Here is a 26,003-nt window from a genome sequence, read left to right on the forward strand (position 1 = left end):
AAGTAAAAGTAGGAACAATTTGAAAGATGGATGGTTCACAATCACTATTCTTATTACACATGATAATTTTGAAAGTTGGTTTTTGAGATTATTATAAACAATCGAGTTAGATTGAACATTGACATTTTATACCGTCTTCTTTATTTATAAAGTATCTTTAATTTGATTGATAATAATAGCTTTGGAAGCATCAGCCATATCTAATCAAAGCTTTAAGAATCTTATTGACAACGTACGTCGAATTGAATTAGAAAAATTCTTTTTGACGAAAGAGGTAGCTGAGGAAGCTTCCTTCTTGAAACTTCTTTATCAACGTAAAGGAAGTGAGATTTCCATATGTGAGCGTGCATGAGCAGTGAGCTTGAGAAATGACAAGGAAATTATCTCACATTGTTTGGTTGGTGCCATTTTACAAGTCATTGTCTCGTTGGATTTGGAGGTTGTCTTCTTCATCTTCTTCTCACTTTACTTTCTTGCAATCAGATAGTAGTAAAATTTAAATGAAATTTGCATGTACCTGAACTTCATCGGAGGTATATAAACAGCAATGTATATTCGCGTCAAGAGAGATATTCCCAAATGCCAATGAAAAATACTAAAGATAGCATGCATGCAGAGGAAAGAGTGGATTTCAAGATGAACGAACCAGACCTAGCTAGATCAAAATAATAAAAAGAGAGAGAAGAAAAAAAAAACTCAGGATTCTAGTTTGGAAGGTGAAGCATGTATATTCTAGTTTGTTTACCGTTTGGTATGCAGACGGGACAGAACAAAACATAAGTTCCATGCTACATTTGGTAGCATAGGATGGAATGGGACAATTTCGTGTTTAGTACCCGCATGACGGAATGGAACGTATGATTAAATGACAAATTTACCCATATTTCTTCGTTGACTCCATCGACTCAACCAAATGGATTTTCTGCAGCCGTATATATGAAATTGGAGTGAAGCCGGAAACGGAAACAATGAATGCTTGAACAACGTTTTGTTTTGGAAAATTATCGGACAAGAAGTCCTTAAAAATCAAAGTAATTATAAAACGTGTGGCAAGGACAATTAACGGACAAAGTCCATAATATAAAAAGCATAACAGCAAGAAACCTGCAAGATTGTTGCTTTAAACAAGTGTTTATTTTAAAGACACACATTATTCTCAGTTAACTCAACAGTGCTAGAGTCCAAGTCATCAATTACTTAGTCTTTAAGTTTTCTATTGTAACTAATTCATAGATTAAAATTAATTAGTTACATTAGTTGTTAACTAAATATTATTAGCTGCTGTGTATAAATACTCCAAATGTAATCAGTTTCATTTAATGAAAGATACATTTCTTATATATTTAGCATCGTTTGACACAAGATTGTTGCTTTATACAGTTCTAGCGTTGCATAGCTCATCAACTGAATCCCCTCTTTCAAAAACTGCAGCAGCCCCCATACCTGAGCCTGCAACAAGGACACACGCTTAGTCGCGTTTCATATTCTCATATCAAGCTCTCAATATTCTGCCTTCCTTCTTAAACAAATCAAGTGGAAGGGGTGCAAAACGATACCTATGCACATGGAAATAACACCAAAGCGGCCATCCCTGCCACGACGCTTCATTTCATTCAGGAGAGTTGCTACACAACGAGCACCTAACACAAGAACAGATACAGTATTCACGTTAAATCACACAGACCCTCACTTCCTCGTTGTTCAGTAAGACCAGGAAATAAACCAAATAATAGGACATTAGACACAGTGCACTCATGTTTATGTCATCACACATCAGCTTCAGCTTCACTTCATATACCTGTAGCGCCTAAAGGATGGCCTAGAGCAATAGCGCCTCCGTTAACATTGACTTTTTCAGGATCAAGCCCCAATTTCTTGCAACAATAAACATATTGAGATGCAAATGCCTACAGAAAACCAATTAAACTGCTCAGCCGAACATTCTTCCAAACTAAACTACATTTATCGTGAATGTTACAGTTTTCATTAGCAATGGACTACCTCATTTATCTCAAACAGATCAATATCATCAAGCTCAAGACCAGCAGATTTCACGGCTACTGGAATTGCAGCAGCTGGACCTACTCCCATGACAGCGGGATCCACACCAATGGCAGCAAAACTCCTGCACAGAGATCATGAAGTTGCATCGAAAGTACAAAGCAAGCTGTAGTTAGTTCTTGAACATATCCATCTCATGGAAATTAACAACAATTAGCAATGAAAAGAATTATTAAGAATTAATATAACATAACAGTATTGCAGAGTCAACTCGAGAGCCCTCATATTTTTTCTACTTGAAGCAATTAGATTGAACAGAGTTAATCAACATCATACCTGAAAACACCAAGAATAGGAAGTCCCTTCTGCATAGCTAAACTTCTTTTCACCTGGCTAGCATTTCCTGAAAGACAAAAGTAATGAACTGATTCACAATGATTGAAACAAGACATACAAAAATCAATGTTTTAAAAAGCTCGCCTCAGGGCGCACCTAGGCGCCCTCTGAGGTTAGGCATGAGGGTTGCCGCCTCTATTTTGAAGGAGTGGGCGGAAGGCTTCGCTGGAGCCGCCTACACGGCGGAGGCGCGCCTCAGGGCATCCAGGCGTCTCTGTTTAGCCGCTTGTTTTTTTACTCCCAAACCCAAATTTTGGGTAGGGTTTTAACTGCCTTATACCTCTTCCTTGCACTATCTTCTCTCAGCCTTTTTTTCTAATTTTTATTTATTTTTTATATAATGGATGTGTGTGCTGTCTGCGTGCATTGTTACATGTGTGCTCATTGTGCTTTTCATCCTCTATTATATATATATATATAATATGTATATATATGTGTGTATATATATTTATAATATATGTGTACATTCAGTGTGTATATTAAAAAATTTAGGTCTCATGAGGCTTTGCCTCATGCCTAGGCGGGCCTATCCCTCGGACGGCTCGCCCACAACTCGGCCTTTTAATACAATGACGAAAATATAAATTAAAAAAAAAGTTCTTACATAAAGAAAGAGTTGTATAAAATTAAACGAAGAAACTGTCATGTGTAGCAGGCAGAATGCCTTATAAAAATCGAGTGAGAAAATACCTGCAGTTGTAGAACCATCTGGTTTAAATGCAGGCTGTAGCTTTGCCAAATCGTTCATGTTTGTATTTGGTCGGATACCATCATCCACAGAAATTGTAACAGGCCTCTCCTCTCCGGTTTTTGGGTCCACAATCTGATGATACAAATAACCAATCACAAGAAAATAAAATACAATTGTACTTATGCTAAGGCATTTTGCGAACTGAACGGAGAACTTTTTTATATTTACCTTAGTTGATACAGGGACAATTTCATCTTTGAATTTACCAGATGCTGTGGCTACAGCAGCACGCCTATGTGATTCAACCTATTCACATAAATTCATTAAATTACAGCTTCAGCATTACCAGTCTATCTAACGGTTAATAGATGTTGTAACAGATATAAAAAAACTCACAGCAGCTGTGTCTTGCTCCTCCCGAGTCACACCATAACGTTGTGCAACATTTTCAGAAGTAATACCCATCGGAAGAAGGCAGTCGCGGGCTTGTGCAAAGATATCCACCTATTGACAACATATATCAGTTCAAAAGAACATTCTTTTCTTTATGTTAAGCAATATATCTGGTAAACAAAGAGAGTTGGAATATACTTTAGGGTTAATTTTACGGGATCTGCCAAGTTTATCAACTGTCAAGGATTCCACTCCAGCAGCAATGCCTGTATTCAAAACAAAGATCTAGTGCACTGATGGAGAGCACCTAGCGGCTAGAATAGATGGATAATCAAGAGTATTTTCTCACCAATGTCATAATATCCTGCTTTTATAGAAGCAGCTACATCAGCAACTGCCTGAAGGCCAGATGAACATTGCCTGTTGACTGTTCTGATGGGAACCGTATCTGGACAAAACCGACAAACCATAACACTATAAGCTAAAATTAATACAAAAAAAAGGCCTCCAAACATCAAATATGGTTGAAAACTTACCCGGGAAGCTAGCGTAAAATGCTGCCATCCTGCTCTCAGTGGCTCTAAGTGAGCCAGGTGCCCTAACTGTACCAACAACTACATCCCCCACCTCACTTGGGTTCAAATTTGTTCTCTCTATGACTGCCTGCATAAAAAGTACACCATATGTCAATACCTTATCTTTTTTTTTTTTTTTTTTGTTTTTGTTTTGTAAATGTGATATTCTACTTTAAACTAAAATAAATTGTGCGGACTAAGATTCAAACTCCGCTTCATAGGGGAAGATACATTCATAATTTGAAGAAACACATTCATTTCCTCCGGAATTGAGTTGGGAATTCAGGAACTGTATCAAACCTTTAAAACAGGTGGCAGTAAATCATCAGGTAAAGTGTCCTTAAAACCAACTCGCTTTGCCTTGCAAATTGCAGTCCGATAGGGTCTATTTAACATGATTTTTACTGCAACTTGTTATTGTTCTTTTCGGAAATGATTTACTCATATTTTTTCATTTTGGTTTATTCAATTCATATGGCAAATTTGTAAAACTAGTCAAAATTTAGATCATGAATATAACTAACCATTGTAACTTTTCATATTTTTAACCAAAACTTGAGATTAAAAAAAAAAAAAAAAAACTACAATACCTTTTTTAACTAAGATAATTACAAAACTAAGCCGTCTTTTCACTCGTAGATGTTTGACATCAGAAGCTCCAAAACTGCTTGACTAGGGGCATTTGTGCACTCCTTCTATGCAACTTTTCTCATTTCAACAGCTCTAAAATCGGTCAGCACAAATGGGTCCTCCTCTAGAAACCGAAATTGGAGTTTGAAATTCCCAAATGGGTACTCATCGTTGAGAAGAAGGAAGAAATTCATAGCTTTGCATCGAAACCAGATGAGGCCACTTGGCCTTCCCTTGAATTTGTGCTTATAGACAGGTTGCCGTTAATTTAAATTTAGGCGTGAAGATAATTTTTAGGGGAATGACTGCACAGTAGAGAAGATATAGTTTGTAATTATTTTAGTTAAGAAAGGGCATTGTAGTATTTTCATATCAAGTTTTGGTTAAAATTAAGAAAATTATGTTGATTGGTTAAATTCTATTCATGGTCTAAATTTTAACTAATTTTTCATTCATATGCTAAAATTAAATTTGAGTTTACAAAGAAAGAAAGTAAACATGCGAAAATCACTTTCTTTCGATATATAATACAAATCAGTTGGAGCTTCTCTCCCCAACAACAACTTTTTTTTGTTTTTTTGTGTTTTCCCGAAACTCCATTTGGAAACCAATATGAATTCCCACTTGAGGCCAAATTTATAAAACATTTGGCAGGTGTGGTTCCATTTTTCTGGCTTGAAGGAGACCAAAATCATTGACTGATGGCTGCGGTGCAATTTCGTTTTCCATACTTTTGGTTTTTCAAAAAATAACATATATAGAGAAATGCTAAGGAGACTCTCTTTAAGTGGAAATCTCTGTCACCTTACAGTTTAACATCAATCACCATGCTAACTGATGGGTGCATGTATTCATAAATTTCTTTTGGATTTTGTATATTCAAATGGGTTAAATACACTAAATTCAATTGTTTTATTTTATAGGTATTCAATACTGGAGTTATGCAAAAAAAAAAAAGGACTGGAAAACAAACTTTTCAGGTGTCTAGAGTAATTCCAGTGGAGTAAGAGACTAATTAACTGCACCAAGACAAATGCATGAAACTGCAACAGTTTTGGAGATCAAATGTACATGGAAATACTATTCAATGGACTTTAGGAGAAGCTTAATTCCTAGCTTTTATTTAGTTGTTTCCGATTAGTTTTCATTTTCTTAAAGGACTTAAAGTCCATTAGGATTAGTAATTAGTAGGCATTTAATTTGCCCTTGGATGCTTGCCGTGTGTTATATACAAGGAGAATGAGCCACCAAAAGCCAAAAATCATATATTGGAGGAGAAGGTTGCGGCAAGGAGGAAGAGTTCAGAGTTTTTTCTTTCTTCGCTAGGGCTACGATGTAGCCTGATCATGAATACTTAATTGTATTGTGGCATGTTATTATTAAGTTTTTCTTCCTTATTGAGAATCCTTTGCTAATTGTAATGCATTTTATTTTTATTTAGACGCTTGATCACCATCTAAGTTTTATTTTAGTTGATTTGATGCAACTTAGAGTAGATGCCATACTTAACTTGAGTTTAGCTTCTTGCAATTGACACCATAAACACCTATTTGTAGATGCCATGCAATTAGGGTTTATGTGATTTTCCAACGATTTCCATAGAGCTTAATGGGTTCGTACTTGTTTAAATTCATCTAGATGCCATAAGGGGTTAACATGTAAGGATACTTTTGATGCAACCAGATGCCATGGCTGTTGAATAATTTAGAGAAAATCAATCATCAATTTTGAAGAACTACTTGAGCATAGCATATTAAGGGAATTAAGTAGAATTGGTTACGGTGAATTCGGATGCCCTAGGTTTTCTTTTCTTATATTTTAATCTTATTATTTTATGCATTTTATTTTTAAGTTGTATTTCATTTCAGTTTAATTCAAATCATATTTATCTTTCTCGTTAAAACTTCTCAATTATAATTTGTTTCAATTTAATTAGTAAGACTTTAGAATCCATGCTTATATGCTATATTGTCATATGATTCGTATACTTGCGAGCACTAAAATTCGAGACTTAATGAGGTTAATTATAGTTATCTAATTTTCGTAACAAGTTTCTGGGGCCGTTGCCTAGGATCGAATTTGATTCTATTATTTACTAATTGGATTGTTAAATTGTTTTAGTTGGTTTAGCTTTAATGTTAATTGTTAGTTTTTTTTTTCAATAATAAATTATTTTCTTAAGTCTCTTGTTAGCTTACCCATTGTTTTGTATTTTTACAGAAAAGTGGAGCCACTTAATCGTGTTGCCAATACAAAAATTCAAGTTTTGGGGTGGATTCCATCTACATCTTCACTTGCCCATCTCCTTTAAATCCAAAAAGTTTCTTTGTCCAAGAGTTGTATTCATTTATTTTTCTTTTTTTGTACCTTTGTCGTCTACTTTCATTATTCTTATCTTCATTTTGTAGTCTTCTTCATTTTAGTTCTAAAAAAATAAATACAGAAAAAATATAAAATTTTGAAAAGTTCAAAAATATTTTATTTTTCTTTGAGGCTTGTTTTATTGGCTACTTCCAAATTCAGTATGAAATTCAGTCTTTATTTTCTCTGAACCTTCAAGAAATTTATGTTTGAAATTAGGTTCTTTACATTATCTTTGTTTTAACCATATTTTGATGGCCATGACTTGGAAAAACAAATGCATATAGCCTTGTTGATGTGAAACTAGAGCATGATTTAACACTTCATAAGTGAATCTAGTGACTTTATATGACCCTTTGGGAGCTTTTGAGCCTAAAATAGATTGAATCATTATACATCAATCTCATTTATTCTTGTGCGCATGATCTCATTTTTATATGTATCTCTAGAAATTGCTTTATACCTCTTGTTGCATTCATCATTTATGTAAAATATTGGAAATGACATAGGCTTTTTTTTTTTTTCTTTTCGTTTGAACCTTTCTAGCCAACCCTTATAATTATTTTCCCTAGTTAACCCCGTTGAGCATTTATGTGAGTCTTTGTTTTGTTTCTTTAACCTATATTTTCCCTATCTAGCCTTGTAAAAAATTTCCAACCCGTCTAAAGATCTCGTAGAGTAATCCTTTAAGACGAGAGAAAGTGTTGGGGCCTAAATATTGTACTAGAAAAGGAAAAAAATGGTGAAAAAAAAAATGAAACGAAAAATATAAAAAGTTGATGTTTGATAAAAGAGTGAGAAAAAAAAGGACCCAAAATTAACCTCAATAAGTCTCAAATTTTAGTGCTCGTAAGTATACGAATCATATAAGCATGGATATCATCCCACAGAGATCGAATTGATTCTAAAATCTTACTAATTAAATTGAAACAAATTATAATTGAGAAGTTTTAACGAAAAAGATAGATATGATTTGAGTTAAATTGAAATGAAATACAACTTAAAAATAAAGTGCATAAAATAATAAGATTAAAATATAAGAAAAGAAAACCTAGGGCATCTAAATTCACTGTAACCAATTCTACTTAATTCCCTTAATATGTTATGCTCAATTAGTTCTTCAATATTGATGATCAATTTTCTCTAAATTATTCAACGGTAATGGCATCTGGTTGCATCAAAAGTATCCTTACATGTTAACCCTCTATGACTTCTATATGAATTTAAACAAGTAAGGACCAATTCAGCTCTATGGAAATCGTTGGAAAATCACATAAACCCGAATTGAATGACATCTACAAATAGGTGTTTATGGTATCAATTGCAAGAAGCTAAACCTAAGTTAAGTATGGCATCTACTCTAACTTGCATTAAATCAACTTAACTAAAACTTAGATGGTGATCAAGTATCTAAATAGAAATCAAGTGCATTACGATTAGCAAAAAATACTCAATAAGGAAGAAAAACTTGATAATAACACGCCACAAGACAATTAAGTATTCATGATCAGGCTACATTGTAGCCCTAGCAAAGAAAGAAAAAGCTCTGAACTCTTCCTCCTTGCCGCAACCTACTCCTCCAATATATGATTTTTGGTTTTTGGTGGCTCAATCCTCACAAGGAGAAGGAATCTCCTTGTATATAACACACGGCAAGCATCCAAAGGCAAATTAAATGCCTGCTAATTACTAATCCTAATGGACTTTAAGCCCTTATTTAAGAAAAATGGAAACTAAACGGAAAAAACTAAATAAAAGCTAGGAATTAAGTCTCTCCTAAAGTATATTGAATGGCATTCGCATGTCCATTTGATCTCCAAAACCGTTTCAATTTCATGCATTTGTCTTGGTGCAGTTAATTAGCCTCTTGCTCCACCGAAATTACTCTAGACACATGAAAAGCTTGTTTTCTACTCTTTTTTTTGCATAACTCCGGTATGGAATGCTTATAAAATAAAACAATTAAATTTAGTGCATTTAACCCATTTGAATATACAAAATTCAAAGGAAATATATGAATATATGCACCCATCACTAACATTATCAAACATTGTATCAAAACATGAGATGACAGAGAGTTTATGGAAAGTCTAACTTTTGAAAGTCTCTTTAGCATTTCTCACATATGTATAAGTGATTACACCCTTTTAATAAAAAAATTGGAACTAGGGCACAATAAATAGACGATAAGTCATAAATAGCACGGTTACTACTTCTTTATTGTCTATTTAGTGACTTTGATTCTATGTTTATTAAAAATTTATAGCCGTTTTTATTTGTACATATCTCCTCGAAGTGCCATCGTCATCAAACGTTGGGCTTCATCTGTCTCGTCTGATTGCTAGGTACCTCGCCTGAAGTTCATTGGAAATAGCTCGAAACCTATTACTTATCTCAGTGAATGATGGACGGATGTCAGGATCAGGTGACCAGCACTGCTCCATCAGGTTCTTCCACTCGGAATCACAGCGTTCAGGAATTGGAGGTCGAAGACTGTTCTTCACAATCCCACCTTCGATCACAAGTTTCCAAATCAGTAGAAAAATTGATACAAAGATACAAAGTGTCCCATACTAATCCTAATTCAAAGCAGGGGAAATATGCTCGAAATAGATACAAAGATATTTTTCGTCAACAAAATTTCTTTTATAAAGGAATCATTTTATTGTTATAACCAATCAAATGTCAAGTGTATAATATATAACAATTTGCACAGTTTTATTTCAAATGGAAAAACTCAACGACAAATACAATATATTAAAATATAAACACTTAATGAAATTATATATAAAATCACAAATCACTGACTTGTTCCTTGAAGATAAAGGCTTGCAGAAACAATCTCCTAAGACAGAAATTCGTCCCTACACCAGTGCAGCAGTTCAATGGACGTCTATCTTGCAGAATACAACTATCTAATCCAAGTTCTTGCACTCGAACTTGGATTCTTGGCGAATTGGTTGTGGTGTTTCTCTGTGAAGTGTGAAGGATTCGATGGAAAAAATTGTTGTTCTTGTTTCTGATCCGACAGCTATATATATAATGGCGTAAATGAGCAGTTGAAACCGTTCATATTTATCTTTAAGACGGTTACAACCGTTCAAGTGATCGGTTTTATCCTTTCAGAAAAAACTGAATGCAAAAATCAAAAACGTAAAAATGATACTTGGGTTTTTCGTCCATCCGAGCCCTAAGGCCCAAACTGAATGCAAAAATCAAAAACGTAAAAATGATACTTACGTAAAAATAATACTTGGGTTTTTCGTCCATTCAAACCCCAAGGCTCATCTTTAACATTTAATATATGCACCCAAACCCTTCAAGTCTAGGGCCCAAGGTCTATGGCTTTAACCCAATTTATTTCAAATTATAAACGAGTGAACTCAGTTATAAAGAAGAAGTTATAAAGCTGTTTGGGCGATGTGGGACTTGGAGTCCCACATAAACCTCAAGTTCCAACATTTATTTCCCCTTCAATCATCACATAGGTGGACTTTCATTCGCAATCAGTACTGATGATAACAGGTCCATGACATAAACTTACCAATGATAGCACCGCAATGCATATTGGCATATGGTTCTTCCCCAGTCAAGATCTCCCACATTGAAATTCCAAATGAGAAAACATCAACCTGTCGAAGTTAATTCAATAACGTTAATTACTAAACAAACAATTCGTTTTTGCCTTCTACATTGCTGACATATATATATAAACTCGTGCTTACCTTCTTGGAAACCCGGCTGCTGCTACCATTTTACAGTTCTGGTGCCATCCATGGAAGAGTTCCTCGCACCGACCAGATACCAAAGTATTGCGTTTGATTCTCGATGAACAAAAATCTCCAACCTTAAAGATCAATACCCAATCACCAGTATTAAATAAAAATCTTTTATCCAAGTCCCCAAAAATCTAATAAGAAAGGAACATTTTGATATGTGGCTAAAATTTCACATAAAGGTTCCTTTACAAACATATCACATTCTGACTTCTACCCTCCATACAAGAGAAAACTCCCATTGGATCTACCCAATTCGATCAGCCGGGAAACTTTTGGCTCAGTAATAGTCTACCTAGCTTTAACAAATTTCCCGATTCTGCTTTAAGGAATATTAAGGTCTCCGGAATTGTATAAAGATTAAAGACTACAAAGGAAAATGATTTCTAATAATGGGCATTTACATCAATCCCTCAACATGAAACTTGGTTCCGGACTAACTTACCTTGCATATGGGTCGTTGAGGATCCCTCTAGTTGACTAGCTGATTGTCGCACTTTAAATCAAAATAAACAATATTCTTTGAATGCAAGTATTCCATGCCAAAAGCAGCATCCACGGCAATTATAAGCTTTCTACGACGGTCAAGTGATCTGCATAAGGAATGCCACGTTCTAAGATATGCATAAAAAAACTGTAAGAAGCTAAAAAGAAAAGAAATGATAGAAAAATTAACTATTCTTTTTAAGTAGGGCATGCTTAAGTGATCCGTTCACCATGTACTCAGTTACAGTTGCCAACGTTCCTCCAGCTCCATCAGGTACTACCCCATAGAATGCAAGCACATTTGGATGATGGGGAGCTGCACGGATTTGCGCCTCTCTCCAGAAGTCTTTTGTCTGATACAGCCAAATGAACAATCAACTTCACATGCATGTCAAATGAAAATTACAAATTTTCGCAAGAATTTTACAGGTTGTCCATAAGGTACACAAGATATTCCAGATAAAAATGACACCCTGAAAAGTTCAAAAATATTTTATTTTTATTTGAGGCTTGTTTCATTGGCTACTTCCAAATTCAGTGATGAAATTCAGTCTTTATTTTCTCTTAACTTTCAAGAAATTTAAGCTTGAAATTAGGTTCTTTACAGTATCTTTGTTTTAACTATATTTTTATGGCCACGACTTGGAAAAAAAACAAATGCATATAGCCTTGATGTGAAATTAGAGCATGATTTAACACTTCATATGTGAATCTAGTGACTTTATATGATCCTTTGTGAGCTTTTGAGCCTAAAATAGATTGAATCATTATGCATCAATCTCATTTATTCTTGTGCACATGATCTCATTTTTACATGTTTCTCTAGAACTTGCTTTATACCTTTCCTTACATTCATCAATTCATTTAAAATATTGGAAATGACATAGACATTTTTTTTTTCTTTTTGTTTGAGCCTTTCTAGCCAACCCTTATAATTATTTTTCCTAGTTTAGCCCTGTTGAAAAATTCCCTACCTAATTATTTTCCCCACCCGTCTAAGTACACCACTGCCTTCATCTTTTGAGAGTTATAGCTCGTGCACTACCACTTGTCACAGTTTAGTTTTGGAAATATTGATTAGTATTGTCAAATCTAAATAAGAATAAAAGAATTTAGTGATTGAAATGATACCATAACAATCCAATCGTTGTCAGAATGATCAAAATTTCAAACTAAATTTACAAACCAAATGATGTGTTACCAATACAAAATAAGCACATTAATCGATACTTATGTAACAATCCAATTATCAACAAACACATAATTTGATTTACAAAATTTGGTTTTCCTAATATTACCCTAACAATAATGCAATTTTTACCATCTATCTATGTCACAATTATATACCACCCTAAATAGCATCTGAGACTGACACCCACATCATTTAATTTAATTAGAAGTTTTATATTCAATTAAAAACAATTTATAAAAACAAAAATAAAAAAAAAATAAAATAAAAACAGAAAAAACCTAAATCCTAGCAACGTGAAACTGGGTTTCAGCGTTTCCTCCTCCTCCTCCTCTTCACAGTCACCATCTTCACACGCATCTAATTAATAATACTGATTCACCTCCTCTGACCAACCCATCCCATAATATTGAAGGGAAATAAGTTTCATGCGCCTTGATATTCGTAGACAAAAAAGAAACAAAGATGTTCTTGTATATGAGATTCTTTACTATTTTTCTTATCAATTGTACACAAGACTGATTATGAAAGCAATCTTCGTCTATCTCCCTGTCTTACTTATTTGTCCAGCGAGTCAAGGGTAACGCAAACATTTCCTCTGAATCAGATTAACAGTTTTAAAATTTCCCAAATGTATTTCCTTAAATTTCAAGAAGAATCAATGGAGCACGAGGTGATAACAATTAGGTGACCATGTGGGAAGAGGGAGGAAGCGTCTGGGAGAAACTAGAAACCCTAAAATCATGGTTTGATTAATTTTTGAAATAAAAAAACACCTCAATTGTGAGGCAAAGCCCACCCCTCCTATTAGTGTAATAATATCGTTGGTTCAAAAACTTAGTGAGAAGGAAAATAGAAGTCTTTGTTGAAAAATTACTCACACCTGAAGTAAGATTGATACTTGTTAATTAAGATGTCTTATCTTCTATTCCTGTTCAAATACTGACAGCTTGTTCTCTTCCAAAGAGAATCATGACGACTAGAAACTCTTTTTGGAGTCCAACTTTCTCTTTTTAATTATATTTTAAAACGCTGCAATTTTTAATTTCTGTAATATATGTGATTATCCACCTCAATCACCACAAAGATCATTTTTAATTGATGTAGCTTTCCACCTCAATTGACACAGTAAATGTCATGAAGTTGTGGTATATTTAAATGGTAAAGATCACGTTACTCGTGCCATAAAGTATATGGTCTAACTTGTAACATGTATATATGGCCAAACTTGTAAACACAACATTCATCTTTTCTTCAGTCAGAGTCCTAAGTAACTGTCAATTGTAAATATAAATAACTATAATTGTGAAAACAGAAAGATAGATGGACTTTGAAAGAGTGCGTGCATGTAACGTATAAAAAATGCCCCATGAGAGCGAAAGCCCAAATTGTTCACACGGAATTAGACCACAGTCAAGACTCAAGAGTGTTATGTAAGAAAATTACACAACATTCACAGTGGGAACATGAAACCATTAGATTAAAACAACAGCAAGAAAACCACACAAAATTAGAAGGGAACAAGTTGACAAGGCCCTAAAACTCAATTGCATACGCAAATGAAAGTGACTAAGCAATTTCACGATACAATTTTTTTTAGGGAACTTTAACGAAAAACTCCCGATACTGTTCATTTTAACGAAAAATCACATTTTTACACTAAAAAGTCAATTATGGTATTATTCACTTTATCCCTTATTTTGTCATTTTCGTTAAAACTTAAAGTTTTGAAATCATTTTCATTAATTTTCCCTTTCTTAGGAACTTTAATGGAAAAGAATATCCTTGAGTAAAAACAATTTGAGGCAATACCTAGTATAATGATATATTTGTATATGGTGACATGGGAAATTTTGAAAAGTAGTCAAATTGTGGGCACAAAGTAGGTTTTTAGACCAGTGATCAAATTTTTAGAATTTAACCACGCGAGGGGGATTCAAACCCGATCAAAGTGAGTTCGAGCATTGTCCGAGGAGGCCTCCGGCGGTTATATTTCTAAATCTTGACAGTAATAGCTAATTATACTGTATATGTATGTTGAAGGGCCCGTGCATGAGTGTCAACTGTCGAGGGGCAGCAAACAAGGCAGACTGTCTACTTTTAAGAAAGGTAGACATGTCACCTTATTTAGCTGTAGTAATTAGACTTTGATCAACATCTAGCATAAAAATCCAACTGATGAAGTAGGTCTTGCATTTGGCAATTCAGAATTCATATAAAGATCAAACTCCTTATTTATTTGTTTTTTTTTTAATGTTTTTCTCGACCTAAACATGATAAATTTTACAAAATTCATGGTTTTTCCGAACTTGGGTTTCTGGGTTGTTTTAGTTCTAATATATCAGAACTTTTCTCTCATTTCCTCATATTTTTTTCTTTATATTGTGTATATGGACCCTGTGAATATCTTAGATATTTTTATAAGAAGAATCCCTGTTAGATTTTTTATGCACATTTTATTTCCCAAATCCGAATCAGCGACACAAACACGTGGTTTTGGTGGCCCATTGCCCATATTTTCATAAAATTGTCTGGCACGGCCCACTTGCAGTAACGTTTGTTTTTTTTTTTGGAAAACACTTGCAGCAGTAACGTTTTATGTTGGGAAGATTGATTAGAATTTTCAAACCAACCAAAAACTTGAAAAACATGTTATAAAGAATATACGGAAGAAAGTGATCGAGTTTGAGGAAAATGTACCATAATTAAAGCTATATATATCAAAGTGTTTATAAATCATTATCACTAAATTCTAAGATTTAATCCATTCTACAATAGAATCTCAAGTTCTTTTGGGCAAATCCACTCTATTATACAAAACATTTGATCTATTGATTGAGATAAATTTTTGACGTACAATTTGAAATACATATAAATAAGCAAACATGTCAACAGATTGGCTAACAAACTTAGGACATAGATACGATCACCACGCTTTTATTTGGTTCTATAATTTTTTTTTAAAGAAATTGTACCCAAGGTAAACTTTGATATGTAGTGTTTAAAGATCCGTAAAGATCCTCTCTATAATCTCTTTTGTAAAGTTCATCATAATTAGAATCGATATAAAAGTACTTGAAGAATTTGAAAATAAAAAAATTAAAAAAAAAGAGAAAAAAAAAACACACAGAGAAGACGAGATGATTAAAAATAGAAACCAACTGAAAGTTGGATAGTTTACCATGCATAACATGAAACGATATGCATTGTATACAAACGCACACGTACGGATAGTTTGTAGAGATTGGAATCAATATGTTTCATTGTGAGGAATCCATATTCTACCATCAAGGTAGACGAAACATTGCTCAACATGAAATAGTATCATCAGCATCGTCAAACCCAATATATTCATTCAAGATATTTAAGTGTGAATAGCTTCACAAGCACAATATGTCAACATTTAGAAAATTGGATGCTCTAATTATTTGTGTTTTAATTCCACTTGTTGACGAGATTGTTTAATTAAACATTATAAGATATTGTGTGCGTGTGTAAATTATTATATACAAACAAATTCTAAGAAGTTTGGTTCATTAGGTTGTTTGTTTGGTTCATTAGGTTGCTATATTATTCCTTGCCGTACTTGTTGATAACAAGCATGCAAAATCTTCAGTAAGTTCCACGTCGTCAGACTCATGATCACCACACATCTCGGATATATATAAAAACCCAAATCTAATCAACTTGTTTCAACGTTACCTACCATGATGAGTCACTAACCGTCCACCAACCCACAACAACAGTAATGATAAACCAACACTAAATTTCGATCGCCAAATTTGTTCATCGAACAATGTTTTAGTATTTGTAATCCGAATAAAATTTTACTTATTATTAGCAAGTAAACTATAATATACAAAGCAAACGTACAAGCTAAAACTGACCACTTCAATTTCTTAGTTTTAATCTTCTAAAAATAAAATATTAAGAATGAGTAAATGCTGAGTTGGATGTATGGTGGTTTTGACAAAGACGGTTGTGATCCTTCTCCTCCCCTAATTTATAATCTCTCTTTAGATGTTATCGGCACTTTAATTTTTTTTTTTTTTTTTTTTGGTTGAAAGGAGTACGATATTCATTGAAGATTCAAATACATACAAATTGAGGATAGGGTACTTACTATGGATCTCGATAAAAACCTTGTCGGGGCTTTCAACCCGATCGAAGGAAGAAGAGTGTCCCGCACCAATTAACTACTAGTACTATCCTCTAATAATAAATTAAAAATTACATCAAGAGGTTTTTCAAACCAAGAAACCGGATGATCAACAGTGAAACTAAACCGTGCAAGGCTGTGGGCCACCCTATTCGTCTCTCGTCATCCAAAGTGAGTTTCCATTGCTTGAAGTCCTGCAAAAACGGCATAGTATCATCAATTATATGTCCATAATGCCCATGAAATGCCGCTTCTGCATTTCGTAAGTAAATTTAATAATTCTAATTGACCAAGGACTTGCTTAGTTTGCTTAATTTGTAAGCAATCGGTTGAATCCATGCTAGAAAAACGCATCAGTGCATATTCCAATTTGAAGATTTAATACAAAATTACGAGTAAAAGTACGAAAAATACTGTAGCTTCGGAGAAAAGGTGGTCGTCTCTCCCATAGCTAGAAAGCCTAGAATCTTTTCTTTGTATTCGTTGATGCCATCTCATTCGGATTGTGACTAATAACAGCTTTGTTGTTATTAGCCCACAAACGATAACAAGAGAATAAAAATAATCTAATTAATTAATACGCAGGCCGCAAGCATTGGGATTTGAACACGTACTTCAATTTGAATAATAAGGCCACAAGGTTATTGGTGAATTTTCGTCACATTTCAAGGGGTTGATTAGCCTGAAAAGTGACACCCCACCAGTAGAAAAAGGCACGTGTTCTTATATATAGGTCAATTTCTGCAGATTTTATATTTAAAAGTAGGTATGAAAAACACATATAGAAAACATACATCAGGATCTAATTAACAAACCGCACAACTTCTTGCCTAGGGACCTTGACCTATCTTCTAAATCTTCTTAGGGGGCGTTTGTTGCGCCGGACTATCTCGGACTGGATTAGCTTCAAGACTAAGCTAGACTGACTTAGACTAGACTAAACTGGACTAACTTAGTGAAGCGTTTGATACAGTATTGAACTAAGAAGCTGGATAATAACAAATTCTAATATTATATTATTTAATATATAATTATTAATATTTTATTATGATCTTATCTTTTTCTCCATCTTTCCTACCATTTCCGTCCCACTCTTTTCCTCTTCTCTCATCGTCCCACCCTTCTCTCTCTGTTTTCCTCTTAGACCTCTCAATTCATGTCTCTTTCTCATTCCCTGGCATCCTGGCAACTCCTTATTGATTCCAGTCTCTATTTCTCTGTCCCTCCCTCCCTCTCTAGCTATGCGTTGTTCGAACGGAACGTCACGGCTTCAATTTTCCCGACGAGTTGCAGGTTTCTCGATGTGTTTTCCGGCCAACCCTCTTAAATTGGATGAAGGTTAGCACTGCCAAAAAATTCATCACCATCCACCGAGAATCTTAGCTTTGAATGCTCGAATCTGTCATGGATTTGAAGAAATCCAAACAGGCTGAGACTTCTAAGCCATTTCCGGCCACATCGACCACATTTTAGCCTCGATTCAGGTAAAATTGTAACTTGTCACTCCCCCAGCTTCAATTTGGTATATTTTATATGAAAGTTGGTTGTGAAATGGATCGAAAGAGAGTCGGAAAGTTAATGATTGATCTAGGTGACCGGAGATGGCGAGGATATTAATATATTAATATATAATAATATAATATTTATTAATTTGTTATTATGCAACTTCTTAGTCCAATACGCACCAAACGCTCACTAAGTTAGTCCAGTTAGTCTAGTCTAAGCCAGTCCAGCTTAGTCCTTGAGCTATCCAGTCCGAGATAGTCCGCGCAACAAACGCCCCCTTAGAGTATTAGGTTAAGAGGTTAAGAGGATTTTAACGAAAAGCACGTGGTACTGTTTATTTTAACGAAAAATCATATTTTTACATTAAAAAGTCAAACTTGGTATTATTTACTTTACCTTTTATTTTATCTTTACTGTTAAAACTCAAAGTTTTCAAACTTTTTTCATTAATTTTTCTTTAGATTTCGGATGTGCAAAATATTGATTTACATCTTTAAACTTTAGGCTGGAGTTTATTGTGTTCGAACTTTAACCTGAACGTTGACCGATTCGAAATCTCCCTCTGAAGCAAAATAATCCCAACATTCCGGAATCTCTCTCTCTCCAAACCTCCTTAACTCTATGCTCTTCTTCCTCTAAGCGAAAACCCACAAATCCATTTGAATTAAACCTTCACTGATTGCTAATTAAAATTGGTACCTTCAGACAAATTGGTGAGATATGCAGATAAAAAAAATTGTAGCGAGAGAGATGAGAGAGAAAGGAGGAGGGAGGGAGAGTTTGGGTCCTGGGTCGCGGAGTGCGTAAGGCCCTTGATCTGGTTCTTCTCGGCGTCGGAGATGGGATTTCGCCGAAAGAGAAGTTGGGGGCCCATGGTGCAAGGCCGTAATTGGGGTGGAGGGATGCCTTTGCGCGGCGGCGAGGCTCCGGGGACAGAGAGAGAATGTGGAGGAGCACTAGAAAAGGATAGAGGTGCCGATGATGGGACGGGGGAGGAAGAAACGGGGAGAGAGAAAAGGGATGAATCCCTTTTTTAAAAAATATTTTTTAAGTTCTTATTTATAAAAAAAAATATATATATATATATATATTAATTTTAATTAATTTTTTTTTATTTTTTATTTTTTTGTTTAATCCATATGGCGACAAGTTAGCAACCACATCAACGAAAATGAAGATTTTGTATTTGTCATGTCATCACTTAACAGTTAACTTGATGGATTGTTTAACGGATGTATCGTATTGAAATAAAATGATAAATAAAGTATAAGATTGAAATATTTTAAAGATATTATATAAGGTTGCAATTGCATTCAAACATGATGATGCAAAATGTAATATACCCTTAAAAAGTAATATTAACCAGAGATCAACATAATATTAAAAAGCCAAGTACACATCATAAATCAAGTGCTTCTGCAAAGAGTAAGGTGCTGAATGATAATTATACATGCGGGTTTGTTGGGGGTAATGGGTATGAGGTGAATTCTATCTTCTGTCTTGGTGTGCAATTTGGTGGTGTTTCATGTGTTGTGATGAGAAGTGAGAGAGAAGATAGCTATACATTTTATTAGGGTTTGTGGGGACTGGGAGGCCACACGCTCACAGCAGAGGAGCCAAACTGCTTGAGCACAAAACGATCAAACATCATGCGTTTCACGGATTTTCTCTTGGCGGGAAACACACTTCCAGCTTTTGGCTTGAAGCATGAGCAGTTCTTCATCATCTCCTCTTCTGTTGAGTTCAGCTTCATCTTTATAGCTTTCTCTGATTTTTTCCGGTCATTCACATCTGGGTTCTTCTGCTGCTTCAGCCCCTTTTCTGCAGCGCCTTCAACATATTCCCTTACTGCCATCTCTCTCTCGTGTGTGTGTGTGTGTGTGTGTGTGAGAGAGAGAGGAGAGAGAGATTTTTTGCAGTTTGTGGTCGCCTCGCTGCTGCGGGTATATAATGAAAAAGAACCGCTGACCGTATCAGCACTGCGTTTAAGAGATATGACTAGGAGGATTCCATGGAAATGGGAACACACCTTGCTTAGACCGTGGTACTGAGGTATTCAAAAAGCTGCTATCAAAAAAGGGCGCTATTTTGTTTGGTAAATACCAGCTTCAGCTTTTTTTCACGTTTTGGATGAAAAAAGCCAAAACAGAAGCTGCAACCTAGCTTGTGAAAACTGGTTTTTTCACATCTGTTTACATAAAAGTTACCAATCTAATACTGCTTTTTTTTTCAAAAGCACTTTTAATCCCAACACCTGTGCTTTATTCACAGCTGGAGCAGAAGGCTTTTTTCAAAGATATCAACAGTTACCTTTGAGTTGGTAATACTTGTCCCATTTTAGTTTTGGAAAGATTGATTAGTATATTCAATTCTAAATAAGAACAAAGGGAATTATATCTACTTTTTTCTCAAACTCAAATCACCTGATTCCTTGTGTTCTTATTCACCAGACATGCTTAGCTTTTTAGAGAAACTTTGCCAACACAAATTGATACTTGATTCCTTGTATTTTACTATATATATATATTATATATAATTTTAAAATAAAAAATAATAATAAAAAAAAAAACTTGTATTTTGATTCTTAAATATAAATATACATGCATGAGCTTGAAGCATGACACTAGATAAAGTTTGAAGAACGTGAAAAGAGGGTAAAAAAATAGAAACTATGAAGTAAAAGTAGGAACAATTTGAAAGATGGATGGTTCACAATCACTATTCTTATTACACATGATAATTTTGAAAGTTGGTTTTTGAGATTATTATAAACAATCGAGTTAGATTGAACATTGACATTTTATACCGTCTTCTTTATTTATAAAGTATCTTTAATTTGATTGATAATAATAGCTTTGGAAGCATCAGCCATATCTAATCAAAGCTTTAAGAATCTTATTGAAAACGTACGTCGAATTGAATTAGAAAAATTCTTTTTGACGACGGAGGTAGCTGAGGAGGCTTCCTTCTTGAAACTTCTTTATCAACATAAAGGAAGTGAGATTTCCATATGTGAGCTTGCATGAGCAGTGAGCTTGAGAAATGACAAGGAAATTATCTCACATTGTTTGCTTGGTGTCACTTTACAAGTCACTGACTCATTGGATTTGGAGGTCGTCTTCTTCATCTTCTTCTCACTTTACTTTCTTGCGATCAGATAGTAGTAAAATTTAAATGAAATTTGCATGTACCTGAAACTTCATCTGAGGCATATGAACGGCAATGTCGATCGATATTCACGTCAGGAGAGATATTCCCAAATGCCAATGAAAAATACTAAAGATAGCATGCATGCAGAGGAAAGAGTGGATTTCAAGATGAACGAACCAGACCTAGCTAGATCAAAATAATAAAAAGAGAGAAGAAAAAAAAAGTCAGGATTCTAGTTTGGAAGGTGAAGCATGTATATTCTAGTTCATTTACCGTTTGGTACACAGACGGGACGGAACGGGACAGAACAAAACATAAGTTCCATGCTACGTTTGGTAGCATAGGATGGAATGGGACAATTTCAAGTTTGGTACCCGCATGACGGAATGGAACGAATGATTAAATGACAAATTTACCCATATTTCTTCGTTGACTCCATCGACTCAACCAAATGGATTTTCTGCAAAACTTGGATTTTCTGCAGCCGTATACATGAAATTCGAGTGAAGCCGGAAACGGAAACAATGAATGCTTGAACAACGTTTTGTTTTGGAAAATTATCGGACAAGAAGTCCTTAAAAATCAAAGTAATTATAAAACGTGCGGCAAGGACAATTAACGGACAAAGTCCATAATATAAAAAGCATAACAGCAAGAAACCTGCAAGATTGTTGCTTTAAACAAGTGTTTATTTAGCATCGTTTGACACAAGATTGTTGCTTTATACAGTTCTAGCGTTGCATAGCTCATCAACTGAATCCCCTCTTTCAAAAACTGCAGCAGCCCCCATACCTGAGCCTGCAACAAGGACACACGCTTAGTCGCGTTTCATATTCTCATATCAAGCTCTCAATATTCTGCCTTCCTTCATAAACAAATCAAGTGGAAGGGGTGCAAAACGATACCTATGCACATGGAGATAACAACAAAGCGGTGATCCCTGCCACGACGCTTCATTTTATTCAGGAGAGTTGCTACACAACGAGCACCTAACACAAGAACAGATACAGTATTCACGTTAAATCACACAGACCCTCACTTCCTCGTTGTTCAGTAAGACCAGGAAATAAACCAAATAATAGGACATTAGACACAGTGCACTCATGTTTATGTCATCACACATCAGCTTCAGCTTCACTTCATATACCTGTAGCGCCTAAAGGATGGCCTAGAGCAATAGCGCCTCCATTAACATTGACTTTTTCAGAATCAAGCCCCAATTTCTTGCAACAATAAACATATTGAGATGCAAATGCCTACAGAAAACCAATTAAACTGCTCAGCCGAACATTCTTCCAAACTAAACTACATTTATCGTGAATGTTACAGTTTTCATTAGCATTGGACTACCTCATTTATCTCAAACAGATCAATATCATCAAGCTCAAGACCAGCAGATTTCACGGCTACTGGAATTGCAGCAGCTGGACCTACTCCCATGACAGCGGGATCCACACCAACGGCAGCAAAACTCCTGCACAGAGATCATGAAGTTGCATCGAAAGTACAAAGCAAGCTGTAGTTAGTTCTTGAACATATCCATCTCATGGAAATTAACAACAATTAGCAAGGAAAATAATTATTAAGAATTAATATAACATAACAGTATTGCAGAGTCAACTCGAGAGCCCTCATATTTTTTCTACTTGAAGCAATTAGATTGAATAGAGTTAATCAACATCATACCTGAAAACACCAAGAATAGGAAGTCCCTTCTGCATAGCTAAACTTCTTTTCATGAGGAGGACTGCTCCCGCACCATCACTCACCTGGCTAGCATTTCCTGAAAGACAAAAGTAATGAACTGATTCACAATGATTGAAACAAGACATACAAAAATCAATGTTTTAAAAAGCTCGCCTCAGAGCGCACCTAGGCGCCCTCTGAGGCTAGGCATGAGGGTTGCCGCCTCTATTTTGAAGGAGTGGGCGAAAGGCTTTGCTGGAGCCGCCTACACGGTGGAGGCGCGCCTCAGGGCATCCAGGCGTCTCTATTTGGCCGCTTTTTTTTTACTCCCAAACCCAAATTTTGGGTAGGGTTTTAACTGCCTTATACCTCTTCCTTGCACTATCTTCTCTCAGCCTTTTTTTCTAATTTTTATATTTTTTATATAATGGATGTGTGTGCTGTCTGCGTGCATTGTTATATGTGTGCTCATTGTGCTTTTCATCCTCTATTATATATATATATAAATAATATGTATATATATGTGTGTGTATATATTTATAACATATGTGTACGTTCAGTGTGAATATTAAAAAATTTAGGTCCCGTGAGGCTTCGCCTCACGCCTAGGCAGAGCTATCCCTCGGACGGCTTGCCCACAACTCGGCCTTTTAATACACTGACGAAAATATAAATTAAAAAAAAAAGTTCTTAAATAAAGAAAGAGTTGTATAAAATTAAACGAAGAAACTGTCATGTGTAGCAGGCAGAATGCCTTAAAAAAATCGAGTGAGAAAATACCTGCAGTTGTAGAACCATCTGGTTTAAATGCAGGCTTTAGCTTTGCCAAATCGTTCATGTTTGTATTTGGTCGGATACCATCATCCACAGAAATTGTAACAGGCCTCTCCTCTCCAGTTTTTGGGTCCACAATCTGATGATACAAATAACCAATCACAAGAAAATAAAATACAATTGTACTTATGCTGAGGCATTTTGCGAACTGAACGGAGAACATTTTTATATTTACCTTAGTTGATACAGGGACAATTTCATCTTTGAATTTACCAGATGCTGTGGCTACAGCAGCACGCCTATGTGATTCAACCTATTCACATAAATTCATTAAATTACAGCTTCAGCATTACCAGTCTATCTAACGGTTAATAGATGTTGTAACAGATATAAAAAAACTCACAGCAGCTCTGTCTTGCTCCTCCCGAGTCACACCATAACGTTGTGCAACATTTTCCGATGTAATACCCATCGGAAGAAGGCAGTCGCGGGCTTGTGCAAAGATATCCACCTATTGACAACATATATCAGTTCAAAAGAACATTCCCTTCTTTATGTTAAGCAATATATCTGGTAAACAAAGAGAGTTGGAATATACTTTAGGGTTAATTTTACGGGATCTGCCAAGTTTATCAACTGTCAATGACTCCAATCCAGCAGCAATGCCTGTATTCAAAACAAGGATCAAGTCCAGTGGTGGAGAACACCTGTTGTCTAGAATAGATGCATAATCAAGAGTATTTTCTCACCGATGTCGTAATATCCTGCTTTTATAGAAGCAGCTACATCAGCAACTGCCTGAAGGCCAGATGAACATTGCCTGTTGACAGTTCTGATGGGAACCGTTTCTGGACAAAACCGACAAACCATAACACTATAAGCTAAAATTAATACAAAAAAAAAGGGCTCCAAACATCAAATATGCTTGAAAACTTACCCGGGAAGCCAGCGTAAAATGCTGCCATCCTGCACTCAGTGGCTCTAAGTGAGCCAGGTGCCATAACTGTACCAACAACTATATCCCCCACCTCGCTTGGGTTCAAATTTGTTCTCTCTATTACTTCCTGCATAAAAGTACACCATAGGTCAATATCTTATCCTTTTTTTTTTTCTAAATGCGATATTCTACTTTAAACTCGGCTTCATAGGGGCAGATACATTCATAATTTGAAGGAACACATTCATTCCTCCGGAATTGAGTTGGGAATTCAGGAATTGAATCAAACCTTTAAAACAGGTGCCAGTAAATCATCAGGTAGAGTGTCCTTAAAACCGCCTCGCTTTGCCTTGCAAATTGCAGTCCGATAGGCTCTATTTAACATGATTTTCGCAGCAAGATTTCATACAGAAAAGCAATAAAGTTACAAACTTGGCTATAAATTTTATACAAAGACACAAAAAGTAGTAAAAATTAAGTAACTTTATCAGTCAGTTTAAATCACTCACGCCACAATCACTACATCGTCTCCAAAAGCAGCTGTTCTATGGTAGGCAGCACTATCTCCAGCTGCACATATCGAAGCCTAACAAAACAATTCAGAAGAAAATAAATTAAAATCTAAAAACAAAAATATTTTAAAAAATGAAGAAGTCAACAGAAAAGAAAGTGGATATAAACTTACAGAAAGAGAATCAGATTCATAATTGGAAGAAGAAACAGAAGAATTGGGTCTCAAATGCTGCAGCAGAACCCTCTGTCTGTTCATTGCTTTATCCATCTCTCTCTCTCTCTCTCTCTCTCTCTAGAAAATGGAATTTGCAGAAACCTCTTCGATCAATTAAAATTTGTGGAGCAGAAAAACCATATGCAATGGTTTGTGGGATTTTATAGGAATTATGATTAATGACGTCGACCTCTGAAATTTATAGGACAAAAGAGACCAACCCACTTAGTCAAGTTGTGAAATAAAGGCACTGATATTAATATGTTATACTCCATTGCTGAAGACCAGCAGAAGAACCAATCACAATTTTATAATAAATATTTATTATTGTTGGATCTCTTTTCCGAAAATACAAGGAGCCAACTCCCACGTTTTTCACTGAAACCTATTATTGTTCTTTTCGAAAATGATTTACACGCATTTTTTTTTTTTTTGGTTTATTCAATTCATATGCTAAAATCAAACATGAGTTTGCAAAGAAAAAAAAAATAAGCGTATGAAAATTACTTTCTACAATACAACTCAGTTGAAACTCGCTCTTCCCCAACAACTACTTTTTGTGTTTA

The 26,003-nt window shown here is 35.1% G+C and overlaps 2 protein-coding genes and 1 pseudogene across 3 annotated transcripts; all 3 read right to left on the reverse strand.

Moving 5' to 3' along the window:
• Positions 1 to 1,059: 1,059 nt before the first annotated feature.
• On the reverse strand, positions 1,060 to 4,454 carry LOC103928691 (3-ketoacyl CoA thiolase 1, peroxisomal-like). The gene is made up of 13 exons (XM_048573689.1): positions 4,357 to 4,454; positions 4,018 to 4,144; positions 3,831 to 3,929; positions 3,680 to 3,747; positions 3,485 to 3,592; positions 3,317 to 3,394; positions 3,088 to 3,220; positions 2,338 to 2,404; positions 2,002 to 2,125; positions 1,799 to 1,907; positions 1,557 to 1,640; positions 1,344 to 1,449; positions 1,060 to 1,136 (listed from the first exon to the last, which is right to left on the reverse strand). Exons 1-12 carry the CDS (start codon positions 4,450 to 4,452, stop codon positions 1,373 to 1,375), a joined length of 1,170 nt encoding a protein of 389 aa, XP_048429646.1. The 5' UTR covers positions 4,453 to 4,454; the 3' UTR covers positions 1,060 to 1,136; positions 1,344 to 1,372.
• On the reverse strand, positions 1,060 to 25,667 carry LOC103928700 (3-ketoacyl CoA thiolase 1, peroxisomal-like). Of its 2 annotated transcripts, XM_048573688.1 has the most exons (15): positions 25,396 to 25,667; positions 25,220 to 25,296; positions 25,000 to 25,084; positions 24,711 to 24,837; positions 24,523 to 24,621; positions 24,372 to 24,439; positions 24,177 to 24,284; positions 24,009 to 24,086; positions 23,780 to 23,912; positions 23,000 to 23,096; positions 22,664 to 22,787; positions 22,461 to 22,569; positions 22,219 to 22,302; positions 22,026 to 22,111; positions 1,060 to 1,363 (listed from the first exon to the last, which is right to left on the reverse strand). In XM_048573688.1, the coding sequence occupies exons 1-14, from the start codon at positions 25,489 to 25,491 to the stop codon at positions 22,035 to 22,037; spliced, it is 1,362 nt and encodes a 453-aa protein (XP_048429645.1). In that variant the 5' UTR covers positions 25,492 to 25,667; the 3' UTR covers positions 1,060 to 1,363; positions 22,026 to 22,034. The 2 variants fall into 2 exon arrangements, with proteins under 2 accessions (XP_048429645.1, XP_048429644.1); XM_048573687.1 differs by lacking the exon at positions 1,060 to 1,363 and having other exon boundaries at positions 21,929 to 22,111; positions 25,396 to 25,665.
• On the reverse strand, positions 9,366 to 11,680 carry LOC125472544 (annotated as a pseudogene).
• Positions 25,668 to 26,003: the final 336 nt, after the last annotated feature.

The sequence above is a fragment of a genome, unplaced genomic scaffold (genome assembly GCF_019419815.1).
Source record: "Pyrus x bretschneideri cultivar Hongxiangsu unplaced genomic scaffold, Pyrus_bretschneideri_v1 Contig7, whole genome shotgun sequence".
In the NCBI taxonomy this organism is placed as follows: Eukaryota; Viridiplantae; Streptophyta; class Magnoliopsida; order Rosales; family Rosaceae; genus Pyrus; species Pyrus x bretschneideri.